This window comes from Acinonyx jubatus, chromosome A1 (assembly GCF_027475565.1).
Source record: "Acinonyx jubatus isolate Ajub_Pintada_27869175 chromosome A1, VMU_Ajub_asm_v1.0, whole genome shotgun sequence".
In the NCBI taxonomy this organism is placed as follows: Eukaryota; Metazoa; Chordata; class Mammalia; order Carnivora; family Felidae; genus Acinonyx; species Acinonyx jubatus.
In genome coordinates this window covers 169,834,979-169,850,766 of record NC_069380.1, presented here as the reverse complement: position 1 = coordinate 169,850,766, position 15,788 = coordinate 169,834,979, and the positions used below count along the sequence as shown (strand labels likewise).

The following is a 15,788-nucleotide window of genomic DNA, read 5'->3' as shown; positions in this document are numbered from 1 at the left end:
TGAATAAAGGGTTTTTCTTGGTTCCAGAAAAATATTTACCACTTACCTGCCTTTAACCAAATCTGTTAGTATAAATCCCCTGCAGGTTTATGCTATAACTCAAACAATAATTTAAAATTATGTTGAATATATAAAAGAATAAAAACACTTTGGTATAAAGTTGTTTTGTTATAATTTCTATTTAAACTATTGTCATGAGTGTGGGTTAAAAACACTTAGCTGTGTACAAATGTAATAAAGAAATCCAGTATAGGGCGCCTGGGTGGCTCAGTTGGTTAAGTGGCTGGCTCTTGGTTTTGGCCCAGGTCATGAACCCACAGTTCTTGAGTTTGAGCCCTCCATCAGGCTCTGCACTGACAGTGAGGAGCCTGCTTGGGATTCTTTCTCTCTCTCTCTCTCTTTCCCTCCTTCCTTTCTCTTTCAAAATAAGTAAGTAAAAACTTAAAAAAAAAAAAAAAAAGAAGAAATACAGTATGAACCTAGTAGAGAAAGCTTACTATATAGAGTAAACAAAAATCTAAAGAGACGTCCAAGAAAATATGACTTCACATTTAATACCATGTACAAAGTTTCAAAACTCATTATGTGAAATCAAAATTTTAAAAGTCTATTTTTCAGAAGTAATAATATTTAATTTAACCATTTTGAGAACAATTCTTAAGATCACAAAATACAAGTTGTTACATGATTGTAGATGCCCAGAGAAAACAATTCCATAAAGACGCTATTCTCTCAGTAAAGTATCTTACTAGTTTTCCTCATCCCCAGGACAAACAGATATAAAAGACCATTTCTGCTATTTTCTCATTCTTGAAAATTTGTAAATTTAAAATACATTCACCTTTATACGTAAGCTAAAAAAAACCTGCTAAATCTTCATTGATGGTGTTCTCACCATCACCCCTTATCCCTAAATCAACAGGTTACTACAACAGTCCCCACCCTGTGTGCCTCTGTGTGTGTGTGTGTGTGTGTGTGTGTGTGTGTGTGTGTTTTCTTACCAGGTGAAAAGAAGATCTTACCTTATATACTTACTGCTTTTGGTTCTTGCTACAGGAATGAAGTAACTTATGTCCCCAAGGGTCCCAACTCCCATGTTCCCTGCTGATGGAGAGGGGTTGGTTGCCCAGGGTTTCTCCCTCAGCAAAGAGCTGGGTGGCTGATCACTCCCAGTAAGTGGGGCCCATGGCCTGAAGTAGGATGGTACAGTGGGAAGAGCACTGGGTTGAGAGTCAGAAGATCTGGCCTCTGTTCCTGACTCTACCACTTAGTAGCTATGAGGCTTCAGGCAAGTCTTTTAGCCACTCCGAGCCTCAGTTTCTTTATCTGTAAAATGGAGATAATACTTTCCCTTCCTACTTCACAAGGCTGTTGTGAGGGCCAAATAACATAACAGATATAACATATCTCTGCATCCACTGAACAGAATGTTATGCAAATGTAAAGATTATGGTGTGGTCACTAACTGCTGAATAAACTTGTATAAAGTCACTTTCTTGAGCTTAATCTATAAAAGGAAAGGGATGGAAAAACATAATTGCTCAAGTTCTTTCTAAATATACGATGCTATGACTATGTATCTCTTGATTCCCTGTACTTTTTTGGTTGCCCTTTGCTCAATTTTTTCTAGAAAAATACAGACTTAAGCTTTAAACTATGTTAGCAGTGTAGATGGCTACTATGAACTTCCCATTCCTATATCCCACTCATATTCCACTCATAAAGACAACATACTAACTTAAAAAGTTTTCATTTACAAAACTTTACATTTGCTTTGTAACATGCACTACAGGGAACATACTTGGATTTTTGTCCTGGTCCATGCCTTGTTCATGGGCTTCCTGCCACTCCCAACAGGTTTCACAGTAAGCTCGTATCTGTTCCAAAAGATGAAGGACTCGGATTTCACGCCTGCCTCTCTTGTCATCAGGCTGTGAGTGAATGATGTTGTGAAGTGCTGCACTGGCCCTGGCCCGAGCCTCTTTACTGCCCCGGGAATTTCCCAACAACACAGAGTCTTTGTCATTGCCATGTAAAAGCTGGATGAGGAGAGGAAGACATCCAGACTGTCGCATGGATATACAGCTGTCTTGGGAGCTAGACATAGCTAGCAAAGTTCGCGACATATCATCCTTATCATGAGTACCAAGCATTGATAACAATGAATACACCATTTCCACCTGTGGGCCAAATGAGTTTAGAAACAAAATTATGACTTTAATATCCAAATGCTAACACCAATGAAGTGATGAATGGGATATTTATTGTAACTCATTAAAAAGAAAAACAAAACTCAAAACCCCTTTCCAGGATGAAGTAATGAGCATTATTTCAAAATCCATATAATCATCACCGATTTGTTTATATGAATAAACAGAAGCAGTGGTGACATACAGTGTTGAAAGAGAGAGTAGCTTCTTACATACTTAAACTGCCCTTTTTCTGGAATAGCTGGTAATAATCCATTGATTATAATGAATGACAATCAAATGATTTCACACACACACACACACACACACACACACACACACACACACAAATGAGGAATGTGGTTTATTTAAATGTACAATTTAATATTTTACTGTACTTCTTTTAATTTATAACTATAATCAATACATAGAAAACTTTTCAACAATTATTATTTACTACATACTAGTTTTCAACAATCACTAACCTTTACCAGATTATAATATTGTTAAAAGTATATAATTTCTCCCTTATACATATAAAAATATTCTGCCATAAAAGGAAGAATGCCATGATCATATAGGGAGTAGAAGGCCAGGATTCTTTTTTTTTTTTTTTAAGTTTATTTATTTTGAAAAAGAGAGTGAGGGTGTGTGAGAGTAGGGGGAGAGGCACATAGAGGGAGAGAGAAAGAGAGAGAGAGAGAGATAGAGAGAGAGAAGGAGAAAGAGGGAGAGAGAGGGAGAATCTTAAGCAGGCTCCATGCTCAGGGGAGAGACTGACTCGGGGCTTGATCTCACGAATCATGAGTTCATGACCTGAGCCGAAATCAAAAGCTGGACGCTCAACCAACTAAGCCACCTAGGTGCTCCAAGGCCAGGTTTCTTTCTTTTTTTTTTTTTTTTATGTTTGTTTATTTTTGAGAGAGAGGGAGAGACAGAGGCTGAGTGGGGGAGGGGCAGACAAAGAGGGAGACAGAATCCGAAGCAGGTTGCAGGCTCTGAGCTGTCAGCACAGAGCCGGATGCAGGGCTTGAACTCACGAACCACGAGATAATGATCTGAGCCAAAGTTGGGACACTTAACCAACTGAGCCACCCAGGCGCCCCTTCCAAGGCCAGATTTCTTAACCAATTTTTTTTTTTAAAGCAACCAGTAAACATCAATAACTCTCTGACAACAAATTTTAAGGGTTTGCTCAGAAGTAGATTAGACTGGAAACAGTACCCAGTTATCTTGCACCGTGGTTAGCCTCATTTCAATGTGAGAGCTATTACATAAAAATCGAGGCTATTATATAAAGAATGTATCATCTCTACAAATCAGTGGTTCTTAATCAGGGGTGATTTTGGCCCTCTTAGGGCATACTTTGCTTTGGAGACATTTTTTGGTGTCACAACTGCAAAAGAAAGTGCTATGGGCATTTAAAAGATAAAAGACCAGAGATACTGCTTAACATCTTGTAATAAAGAATTATCCAGTCAACAATGCTGAGGCTAAGAAACTCTAAATACATAAACACACACTACTTTTAGATATTAAAGTTTTAGGAAGGGAAAACCGTGGAAAACTGGGCTTTCAAATTTTGGCCCCACTACTTAGGAATGAGCTGTGTGACACTACCAAGTTATTTGATTTCTGAGACCATTTTTCTCAATTGCAAAATGGAGATATTAACCTAACGAGATTTCCTCTGTGAAGATTAAATGAAATAATACCTGTATAGGACAGTAGCTGGCATTAAAAAATGTAGTAAGGTCTTAATATGATCATTCACCAGTTACTTCAATAGGAAATGGTATTCTAGCTGCCGATTTTCATGCAGTAGTACTGCTGAATATTAGATTTTCTTTATAGTAAGAATTACATACTGATGTTGGACAGATCTGGGGATGAATTCCAATTTAAATATGTAACAGCTGCCTGAACTTTTTTTGCTCCAGTTTTCTTATTTAAAAAAGAGGGACAAGAATACCTCACAGTGTTTTTGAGATTAGAGAAAATGTACACATAACTTCTAGCACAGTTACTGGCATACCAGAGGTCTCAATTAGCAGCTGTGAGTTATTAAAAGTATTAAATCTCATATTAACAATTATCTAATTACTCTAAATTCATTTCTTAAATCAGCATTATTTCAGTAATGCTTTTCCTAAGAGCCATTATATTGTCAAAGTAAAGAAAGATTATACATAGAGTATTCTGTGAAAACAGTTAATGAATTAGTGAGATTTAACTAAAAATATACTGTTTAGTTAAATTAGAATTTCATCTTTGTCAATATAATATTAAAGACTCTGGCCAACTTATAGAGATGACAACAATACAATAATTATTTTCTTTTTAAAACATACCATTCTAAAGTCCTAAAATACTTGCTAATATCTGAGAGACTCTAAAAAAACTAGCTTACCAACACTGGGTAACATTCCATTTTGATAATTTTTCTATTCACTGAGTATTTATTAAACACCCTTATGTGCAGGTTATGTGCTAGACACTGCAAAAGATTAAGGAAAAAAGTCCCTATTTCCAAGAGAACTTCATGCAGGGGGATGTAGGTGGCTCAGTCTGTGTCTGACTCTTGATTTTAGCTCAGATCATAATCTCATGGTTCATGAGATGGAGCCCCTTGTTGGGCTCTGTGGATGGCATAGAGCCAGCTTGGGATTCTCTCTCTCCCTTCCCCTGCTCGCACATGCTTTCTCTCTTTCTCTCTCAAAACAAACAAACATTAAAAAAAAAAAGAGAGAGAGTACTTCATGCAAACTGCAGTGACCCCGAGGAGGTAGACAGATCACAAGGGGAGGTGAGAGGAACTTGGGAATCAGAAAATGTTCTGTAAAGAAGTAAAACCCAAGAAGGGCTCTAAAGGCTGCCTCGGATTCTGACAGTCATTTTGTGGTGGTGTAGAAAGTGGATGTGTGTGCTATCATAGGCAAGTCATGGAGGCAGAAAAGTGACAGGTAGTGCGTGGGAAGCATCAAGGAAGCCAGTGTGGCTGGAGCTTAGAGTACTTGCAGAGAAGTGCACGATACAGCTGAAAAAGAATAAAAAACTAGCTAATTTGGCAGTTTTTATAATCCTTTTTCCTTTGTGCTCTCTTGTATAAAAAGATGTTTCTTTAAGAAGAGATGGAACCAGAACTGTCCTCTAGCTGAATTTAAAAGATGAGTAAAGAATGTTTTAGAGCAAAGTACTCATAGTATTAGTGACCAGAATTTGTAATCTTCTGTTACCTTGGTTCCCAGATGACTTGTCAGCCTTCGAGGAGCAGAGTGTGTGCTACTAGAACTCAAAACACTGGCTGTTTCATGATCCATTCGCGCAGCTGAACCCTAGAAATTAAGCAAATTATGAATAGAATGATCTAGATTATAAACAAATAGAGCTAACTTCATGTTAAGGTGCACCAAATGAACTGTCTTTAAGGTAAACAGCTAAATACACAATTAAAAGTGTGGACATTTTAACACTCAAGATGAGTATTTTTACCTGTGAACTTAAGTAGGTTTTAAGGCAAAAATGAAGAAAAGGAGATGTGCTGCAAAAGAAGTTAAACTACTGTGTGGAAGTAACCAAACACTGAAGAAATTCTAAGAGTGGTATTTTTTCACAGATCAAAACAGATGAAACCACATTTGGTCAAATAAACATTTATTGATAGAAAGCTTTATTGATTGATGAAATGCTCTATATTACCACAAAACTAACTAGGAATTTAGTTCAGTCTAACTTCTCCAGGAGCTCATAGTATAGAGAGGACTGCTTAAAACCTCATTGGAGAAAGACATGAAAAAATAAATAACTGCACTGTGATATTATAAGCACCACAGCAGAAAAATGCATAAAATACTTAGGGAAAACAGGAAGAAACAACTACTTGCTAAGGAACTATTAAAGGCTGCATAAAGTAACATTTAAGGTAGGCCTAGAATCTTGGAGTAGGGAGACATATAGAACAGTCTGTGTAAAGGTAATAAATATGAGAGCATGGAGTATTTGTTTAATGTGGACAGAGCACAAGGTGTATGGTGGGAGATAAAGATTGGGTTAAATTATTAAGTGTTTCATGAGTCATTTTAAACATGTTGCTTTCAAACCGTGGACGTTGTGGAGCCACTAGACTTTAGGCAGGAGGATGGCACAACCAGAATTATACCTTTAAAAGGTATGAAAAGACAGGATGCAGAGCTCAAAGATGGCAAATCAGGAAGAGGGTATTTTCAACAGCTGAGCAGTGAGCAGGACACAAAGTAAGGAAGTGAGAATACTCTATTAAAAAAAAATTTTTTTTTAAATTTTTTATTTTAATGTTTATTTATTTTTGAGACAGAGAGACAGAGCATGAGCAGGGGAGGGGCAGAGAGAGAGGGAGATACAGAATCTGAAACAGGCTCCAGGCTCTGAGCTGTCAGCACAGAGCCCGACGCGGGGCTCGAACTCATGGACCACGAGATCATGACCTGAGCTGGAGTCAGATGCTTAACCGACTGAGCCACCCAGGCGCCCCTTAAAAAAAAAAAAAATTTTTTTTTTTAAATAATTGGAGCACGGGTGAGAGAGAGAGAGAGAGAATATCTTAAGCAGGCTCCATGCTCAGCATAGAACCTGATACAGGTTCTCAACTGACTGAGTGCCCTGGGGATATGCATGTGTAGGGGACAGAATCAATTGGTTTGCTAACTGACTGGATGTGAGTAAAGAGACACTGGAGCCAAGGACAACGTGGAGGCACTGAGCTTGGATAAATGCATGGATAATGCTGGTATTAAAAAATACATAAAACTCAGGAAGAGATAACAGGTTTCAGTGTGGGAAGTGAGATCACCATTCAATATACTGACACCCAGGAAAAATGGAAATGTGAAAACCAGGATGCAACTCTGGACATATTTATCTGGGGCTGCAGATAAATATGTGGGACCTATTAAAATAGAGGCCATAGCTAACACAATTCATTAATGATTAAAAATAATGATTATAAGAATAACATCCACCTAGATAGCAATATTGGCAAGTATTCTGTTGCAGTTCTTAATCTTTTAAAAGGAAAAGCTAGAATGTAAACTTTTTGAAGGCAGAAACAAATTGTATGTGGTAGTAATCAAAGAGTACATAAGAAGAAGTTTCTCTCTACAGAAGTATTCCAGCTAATTTTGCACCCCTAATGAATTAATGGAGCTGGGCATAAGGTATCAGTTACTGATAATATCACAAAAAGAGAGACAACCAGACATTATGTGCTTCCTGACTAAAGATGAGAAGACCATAATGCCACTCTGAAAAAGACTTGCAAAAACAAAACAAAACAACTGAAAATCCAAGGCAAATTCTATCTCTAGATCCAAATACCAATTTACTGGAAATACAGAAGATAGAGAGAAATGTCAAACTACATACCATGGATATGTTATCAGTAAAATCCAGACTTTGGAAAACTGTATAAAACAAATAGCTTTGGTTCTTTAACAAATAAACATCCAGAAAACAAGAGACAAAAAAGGAAACTATAGATTAAAAGACTTTGAAGACTATAACCAAACCCAATCACAAACCTTACCTGAAAAGAGTCAAATAAATTGTGAAAAATTATGACATATATGAAACAACTGCAAATTTGAATAATGACTGGATAATCCGATATATTACTATTAGTTCCTTTGGGAATGTAATAATGGCAATATAGTTATATATATATTTTGCTTTTTTTTTTTTTTTTAAGTAAGCTCTATGCCCAATGTGAGAGCTTGAAGTTGAGACCCTGAGATCAAGAGTTACATGCTCTACTGGCTGAGCCAGCCAGGTGCCCAAATAGTTGTATATTTTTAAAAAGTGTTCTTATCTTTTGGAAATACAGAGTGAAATATTTATGGAAGAAACGATGATGCCGGATCGTCTTCAAAAATAAAATGGGAGGGCAAGGTAGACAGGGTACATGTGGGTTACTCTATTATTCTATCTGCCTCTGTATATGTTTGAAGTTTTGCATAGTAAAAAGTTTTAAAATGCTTATTAGCAGCAAAGTGTTCTCCTATCATTTCATTTCTTTCTCAGTCTTGGCTGATCTTCATCACTACTTACTGGCTCTCACTAGAGATCTGGTTCTAAACTTTAAATAGAAAAGCTAAGAACAAATTCATAAATGAATTACACATGCAGTTATATACTAAGCAAGCAGGGATCTGACCTGTATAATTTACTTCTAACTTCGTCTTTCCATTTAACTTCCAGGGGAGATTAATCACAGATCAAGAAACACTATTTCTAGAAGGGATGCCAGATCTTCCTTCCAATTAACATATATTTACTGTTATCTACTATTTACCAGGGACTGTTAGGATATGAAAAATGGACAAAACTAGATAAAATCTTTGCCTTTCTGGAGTTTAGTCTAGTGGGGGAAATCAATACTAATAAAATAATCACACAAATAAATGTAAACTGCAAATGTAGTCTTCTTCAAAGAAGAAGAACGTCCTAGGATGGCCTATAACAATGGGATTTGTATGTTCAAGCCTCTTGGGAAAGTCATGCTTAAACGCGAAGACACGTGGACTGATGTTAATGGAGTAAAATGGGATGAGAAGAGTACTATATGGAAGGGGCATAGATTGTGCACAGGATGCCCAGGAAAAGGAAGCCCAATAAATATGAGGTACTAACAGGCCAGTGTGGCTGAAGTGGTAAGAGCAAAGTGTGACGTAAAGCTGACAAGTTTGATAAGAGCTAGATTATACAGGTCCTAATAAAGGGTTATCTTATTCTAAGAACCAAGGAAGCCAATAAAGGGTTTTATAACGAGGTGATTAAATCTTTGTAAAGATCATTCTGGCAGAAAGGATGTGGGCCAGAAACCAGTGAGAGAGGGTGTACAATGTACTTCACACAGTGATAGGAATAAGTCCGCAAGGATAGGAGCTTTGCTGCATCATGCTACTTTGATCCTGAGAGAGTCAAAGATCTGATTTTCATATTCAATTATTGTCAATGGTTTTTATTTCTGGAGCAAATAATAAAACAAAAAAAGAAATCCCAAGAGGTTGTCATGTATATAGATCCTATTAAGATAGTTAAAGGAATCTTGGTTAATTGAATCACAGTCACACAGATATAGATCACTCAGCTACATCAGGATTTGGAGTAGCTGCAGTATTGTTTTAAACAGTGACTAAAAGTAACCAAATAGATGACATTAGCAATATTAGTGCCACAGAAACACCGATTTGGCGGCAGAGTCTATGGCTAATATTGCCAAACAAATGTCTTATCATATTTACCACAGAATCTATGGCAATATCAAAATTCACCATTTGAAGAATGAATACTTGCCACCGATTCAATGTTTTTAACAGATCTCATGTTCATCACAAAAAATTCACACAATACATAAAAATGTAAATATGAAAGTAAAAACAACATAATCCCAACACTAGAGATATCATTGGTAACATTTTGAATATTCCTTCATTTTTCTATGCACGTACACACATATACATATGTACAGTATGGAAGATTACTTATTTTAAGAAAAAATATTAAAATTATTTTTCTAAATTAATAGCATGTATTAATACTCGGTAAACATTAATTTTTTTTAATGTTTATTTATTTTTGAGACACAGAGCACAAACAGGAGAGGGGCAGACAGAGAGACACACAGAATCTGAAGCAAGCTCCAAGCTGTCAGCACAGAGCCCGACGCGGGGCTCGAACCCATGAACCATGAGATCATGACCTGAGCCAAAGTTGGATGCTTAACCAACTGTGCCATCCAGGTGCCCCAAACTCAGTTAGCATTTAAACATTTACTGTCTATCAAGTACTATGTTAGTTTGTTCGGTTACAATGGTGAGCAATGGCAATATAGTTCAGCTTAAAGGATTTTAAAAAGGAAGACAATTAAACCTATAGTAAATTGTGCTAAATTCAGTGATAACAGAAAGAGAGAGTACCTGATAGAGCACTTAATCAGTTCTAGGGAGGCAGGAGCAAGGAAAATGTCCTGGAAGAGTGCCTGCCATTTAAACTGAGGGGAAGGATGAGTAGAACACATATTGGTGAACTGAAACAGAGGAGAGTTCCAGGCAGAGAGTGGAAGGACTGGACATACTCAAGGACCCGAAGAAGCTGAAGTTGACGGAGTGTAGAGAAATGGGGGCATATAGCGATAATGTTGAAAAAGCAGGCAACACAGAATTTGGATTTTATTCTTTGGGCAGTGGGTAGCCACTGAAAGGTTTAAATAAATAAGCAATATAAGCAGGTATTTTGGAAGGATCACTCTGATTATAATATGAAAAATATACTAGAAAAGGCAAGGCTGAAATAGAAGTTCTCTATATAAACAGAGATCTAATTTATCATTTCTAACATTTGTATGGATGTTTCATGTACCACATAGGTTCTATGAGGCCTGGGATTGTTTGTCCTCTTCAATTTGATCTCTCCAGAGTCTACTATAACATCTGGCACATAATTTTACTTAAAAAATCATAATTATTAGTTATTAACAACAATAAGCTATTATGTTTAATGAGTGTCTATATCCACCAAGAACTGTATTAAGTACATATCGCATTTAGTTCTCACAACGATATCATCTTATTTTGCTAGAGGAAACACTGAAGCTCAGAGTTTATACTTGTCCAAGATCAGTCTCTCAGCTAGTTAGCGGAGGAATGGGATTAATCCCGGGACTGCTGACTCCAGAGCCATTTAACCACTTATCTCAGTCAAATGATAATTTACTCAGTTACCTATTGATTAATATACATTTATTTCTAATTTTTGTTATTACAAATAATATGATGAATCTCTTCAAACATGTCTGAACACTCTTGACTGATTACCTCATAGCATAAAATGTTAGATATTGCAATGATGACCCACAAGGCAGGTACAGCTAGAAATTTAGATGCTTATTTACAAAACTGCTTTTCAGAAAGGTTGTTCCATTTCACACATGAGAATGCCTATAAACTTACCATTATCAATACTGAGTGTTAATGATCTTTGTCTACCCAATGGCATCCAAAAAAAAAAAATCTTATTTTGGCTATAGTTGATATTTATATATCATTACTATGAAACTGATGACCTTTCCATATGTTTAAAAGTCATTTTATTTTTCTTTTTAGTTCCTGTTCATGTCATGTCATTTGTTCATGTTTTAATGATCTTTAATTAATTTATACTCTTTATGTATTTTGAAATGTAACTTTTTCTTGTTATAAATAATTGTAAATAATGAGATCTTAATTTTTGTCTTGTAACCTTGCCATAATTTTATGGTGTACTTGAGTTTTACGTTTTTATGTGAAAGCTACTGATTTTTTCCGTTTTCCCACCTCATGATTTCCCTCATGATTATAATCATTCTACCCACATTTTTCTAATCTTTATATGTATATATTTTCTAATCTTTTTATATTTTTAATTTTTATTTTTGACATGAAATCTAATCTACTTAGAATTAATTCTGATATAAAAAGTGTGGTAAGGATCCAATTATTATTATTTTTAAAGTTTATTTATGTTGAGAAAGAGCAAGAGAGTGCATGCTCATAAGCAGGGAAGGAGCAGAGAGGGAGAGAGAAAATCACAGGCAGGCTCCGAGCTGTCACCACAGAGCCCAAATCGGTTCTTGAACTCATGAACTGTGAGATCATGACCTGAGCTGAAATCAAGAGTCAGATGCTTAACCAACTGAGCCACCCAGGCACCCCTCAATTATTAGATTTTAAATGGGATACACAACTTATTGATAAATGAGACTTTAAAATACGTAATAACTGGAACATGATCCAAAGCATTAATAGGTGGTCTAATCCGAGGCAAACAATATTTTTCTGTCAAGAACATAAAAATTTTCTTCTTTCTAGATATGTGGAGGAAAATATAAACTTCCCGAATAATTCCCAAAATATAAAGAATAACTCAAATGTGTTAAATATAATTTTTTTTGCCCCAGTTTACCATTTATAGCTGAAGTTTCCCCCCAGTATAATGGTAATTAGTAATACTAAAAATGAAGTATCTCTTTTTTTAACTCAGTAAAATAAATTTACATAATTATGAGACATTTTAAGCTTTAAATTTTAATACATTCCTTTTTAAAAAATATAGTATCATCAAAAACAACCAGAGACACTAAAGGAGTATTTTACATCATGAGTAGGGAAATTATCTTTAAAAACTTAGTGAAATTCTATTTTAAAAAATCACTCATTTACAACAAAAAAATATTCATTGAAAAAAATGTGGAGAATACGTTAACACCCCAAGGAAAATTCTGTCATATGAGGATGCATTCTAATAAAACTCTAATAGAAAACTAAAGGCAGGATAACAAGACGACCGTTTTACATTAAATAAAAAAAATCAAGTTGACTTCCACAATTTTGCTAGCAATGATGTGATAATGGTTAAACATGACTAAGCTAGGTCTCTTTACTTTTTATGAGCATTAGTATCATTTTTTTCAATTATAAAATTTTGATTTCAGATTTATGTAATGCTAAAGTACAAAAGAAAAAAAGAATTATAACAAAGTCCTTATGATCATTTTTAAAAACATAAAAATGTCTTTGCAAATAATCCCTTTCAAAGACTGCCTTAGAGAAAGAGCAAATCTGTTCAATGCAAGCAATAACAACTAGGTCAAATCATATATATAAGCAAAATGCAGCTTAGCATTTATTTTTCAAAAAAACCCCTCTACTCATGCTAATCATTTCAGACTAAAACAGAAATACAGAATTTAGAGGTATAAAATATAGCTTTAAATTAGAAATTTTGAAACGTTATTGTTAGATGTAATAAAGAAAAATGATATAGCATTTTGGCACTGAATTCTTCTGGAGATATCCATTCAGGATTAAGGAAATCAATAAGATTTACAGATCATTCTGAGGACTATCTCACCCCATATTCCTTTAGAAATATTTAAATAGTTAATTAAAAAGAAAACCAATAAATTTCTTTACCTGACCACTACCAGGAGTTGCCATGTTGATTTCTGCCACTCCTTGACCTTCATTCTGCCGCTCAGCTTCGTGTGAGCCGGCTTCATGCTTGCTCTGAGATGACCTCTGTTAATATGGAGTTAATATCATTACATGCAAAAATGGTGTTTGCTTTCTTAGCCCACAGCTTTTTTTCCTGTCCTGTATTAAAGCTCTGAATGTATCAATTATATAGGTTTAGAAAAGCAAAGAACTGCACTTTATACTTCATAACCTCCAGCATGGTTGGCAGTCGACTATTTCAGCAGGAGGAAAGTGAAGTGTGTCCCTTGAGCATTAGAGCCGCACAAGACAAAGGATTTTCTGAGACTCACAGAAACACCATCCTCCACCAGCTGTGCTCACATCACTATCAGGGATATAACCCCACTAGAATAAATAAGTGTCTCTTCCACAAGGTCACATGGTTCTGGCATTCAATGTAGCTGCAAATATTAACAGTTAAACTATTACCTAAGCTTACAAATACCTTCCGTATAGGTATATTTACACACAGAATATATATACATCCTCTGCTAATAAAAGTCAGATGAAATCAATAAGCTCTTAGAATCTGATATGAATAAAACCAAAAACCTTTTTTAATGTAACCACCATCTGTTATATGAAATGAAAGTGACAGATTATATCCAGTAAAAGCAGTCATTTCAGGATAGATTATATCCAGTACACAGCAGTCACTCTGTAAAAATACCACTGCAGAATCAAATAAGTAAAATAATTTTTCCATTATTTTTCATAGCAACAATTACAAATGTGCTTGCTTGCTCTAGGAAAATGATACTCTAAAATAAAAATTACCCTTTAAGAAACTTGGCATATTTAATAGTGATAAATAAATTACAAAATGGCTTCCACTAAAATTTCTTTACATACCAATTTACAAACCATTTAAAATGTGACTTAAAAGTTACTTTTCATGTAATATTTCCATCAATAAGCCAGCATGAGTTATATGTAGGCAAGAATGAGGAAGCCCCAATAATTCAGAAAAAGAATTGTATCATCTGAAAATCACACTAGAAAATTCAACAAATTCAACAAAAATAGAGACATACACGAAGTCAATCGAGGATAAAATGAATCAAAAACCACTAAAAACACAAAGACTTTATACTAACATAATTAAAGATGTCAATGCAAAAGTAATTATTGAGCATCTGCTCTGTTACTTGTACTAGGTGCTGGAGACTACAGGGCTGGCAAAACCAGACATTGCTCTATGTGCTCAAGCTTATTGTCTCATCAGGGATACTATCAAATAATGAGAGAGCTGACAATAAAGTTAAAACTTTGACAAGCACACTGAAATAAAGAGTACAAAGTGCTGTGAGAATGTATAGCAGAGGGATATCACAAGGCCTGAGTTTGGGAAAGAGTCCTCTTAGGGAAGTAGTGTCAGAACTGAGACCTAAAAAATAAACAGGAATTCTGGGAAAAGGGACAGGGTTAGAGGAAGGTTTTAGATAAAAAGATGACGGACCTAGAGTAGGAGGGGGCATCAAAAAATCATGTGCAGAGAACAAAAAAAAGGTAAAAACAATAAATCTTACTTTGTTGAATTTTAGTATAATTCTCATATGTCACTCCTGCCCTCACATAACCAATACTAGATTATTAATGGGAAAAGTTAATATAAATTGATCTTTTAAGGTAAAATTTTAATTTTAAATTTAAATGGCCTAAGTAGATAGGAAACACTTGGAGTCTAGAAACACCTTTAGAGTGGGGAAGTGGGAAAAGACAATGAGGGAGAGAAGGGGACAGATGAAGGAAGACAGCTGCAGGGAGAGGCAGAATTGAGGAAGGTTCATTTTATATTATGAAGACCTGAGTCTTGACTTGAGGATGTTTAAATGTCAATGCAAAGGTACCACTGAAGAAGAAGATAAATGTGAGAAAAGAAGTAAGAGTAAGAAGTCCCTGAAAAGGCAGGCGTTGAAAATCCAAAGTACAAGAAGGAAGGTAGAATGCTTCCTGATAGGAAGGGCAGGCAGTTCTGATTTCTCTAGGAAGAAGGAGGTGGAATTATTAAAGGGAGGGAGATAAGTCATTTCCAAGAGAAGAATGGAGATCCACAGAAACACAGTAGTCCTGAAGGATTACCAGGCCCATTTGATGATGGTGAGAATGATGAATATGATAAAGTTAAAAAAAAGTCTTATGTTTACTATGCACTAATCACTTGGCATCTATTGATTCATTTAATCCTCATACCAGCTCTGTGACATAGGTATTATTATTATCCCCACTATACAGATAAAGAAACTGAGAAACAGATAATATAAGTATCTGGCTTTAGGTCACATACTCAGTAAATGGCAGAGCCAGAGTGGGGATCACAAGTCTGACTCCGGGGCCTAAACTAATATTTAACACTTACTATCTTTATTTTCTTTCCTTTTTCTTCTTTCCTTATTTGTTATTTACTTCCCTTTATTCTTTTACTGATCCTAGGCTACAGGCCTGCCTGCACTCTTTATCACTGTCCAAAGATACTGCTAACACTGAAGGTAAAGAAACTATTGCTGATTCTTATGAAAGAATAATCCTGGGGTGCCTGGATGGCTCGGGG

General features: G+C 35.5%; 1 protein-coding gene across 13 annotated transcripts in view; it reads right to left on the bottom strand.

The window, feature by feature from the left end:
* The window catches only part of APC (APC regulator of WNT signaling pathway), a 172,994-nt gene that overhangs the window by 19,073 nt on the left and 138,133 nt on the right, over window positions 1–15,788 (bottom strand). For 7 of the 13 annotated variants that reach the window (XM_053225736.1, XM_027035935.2, XM_015070221.3 and 4 more), the window contains 3 exons: window positions 13,175–13,279; window positions 5,426–5,524; window positions 1,802–2,180 (listed from right to left, as the gene is read on the bottom strand). In XM_053225736.1, coding sequence (XP_053081711.1) covers window positions 1,802–2,180; window positions 5,426–5,524; window positions 13,175–13,279 — 583 coding nt within the window. The remainder of the gene's footprint in view (window positions 1–1,801; window positions 2,181–5,425; window positions 5,525–13,174; window positions 13,280–15,788) is intronic. The other 6 variants (XM_027035984.2, XM_027035992.2, XM_053225751.1 and 3 more) reach the window with 3 other exon arrangements.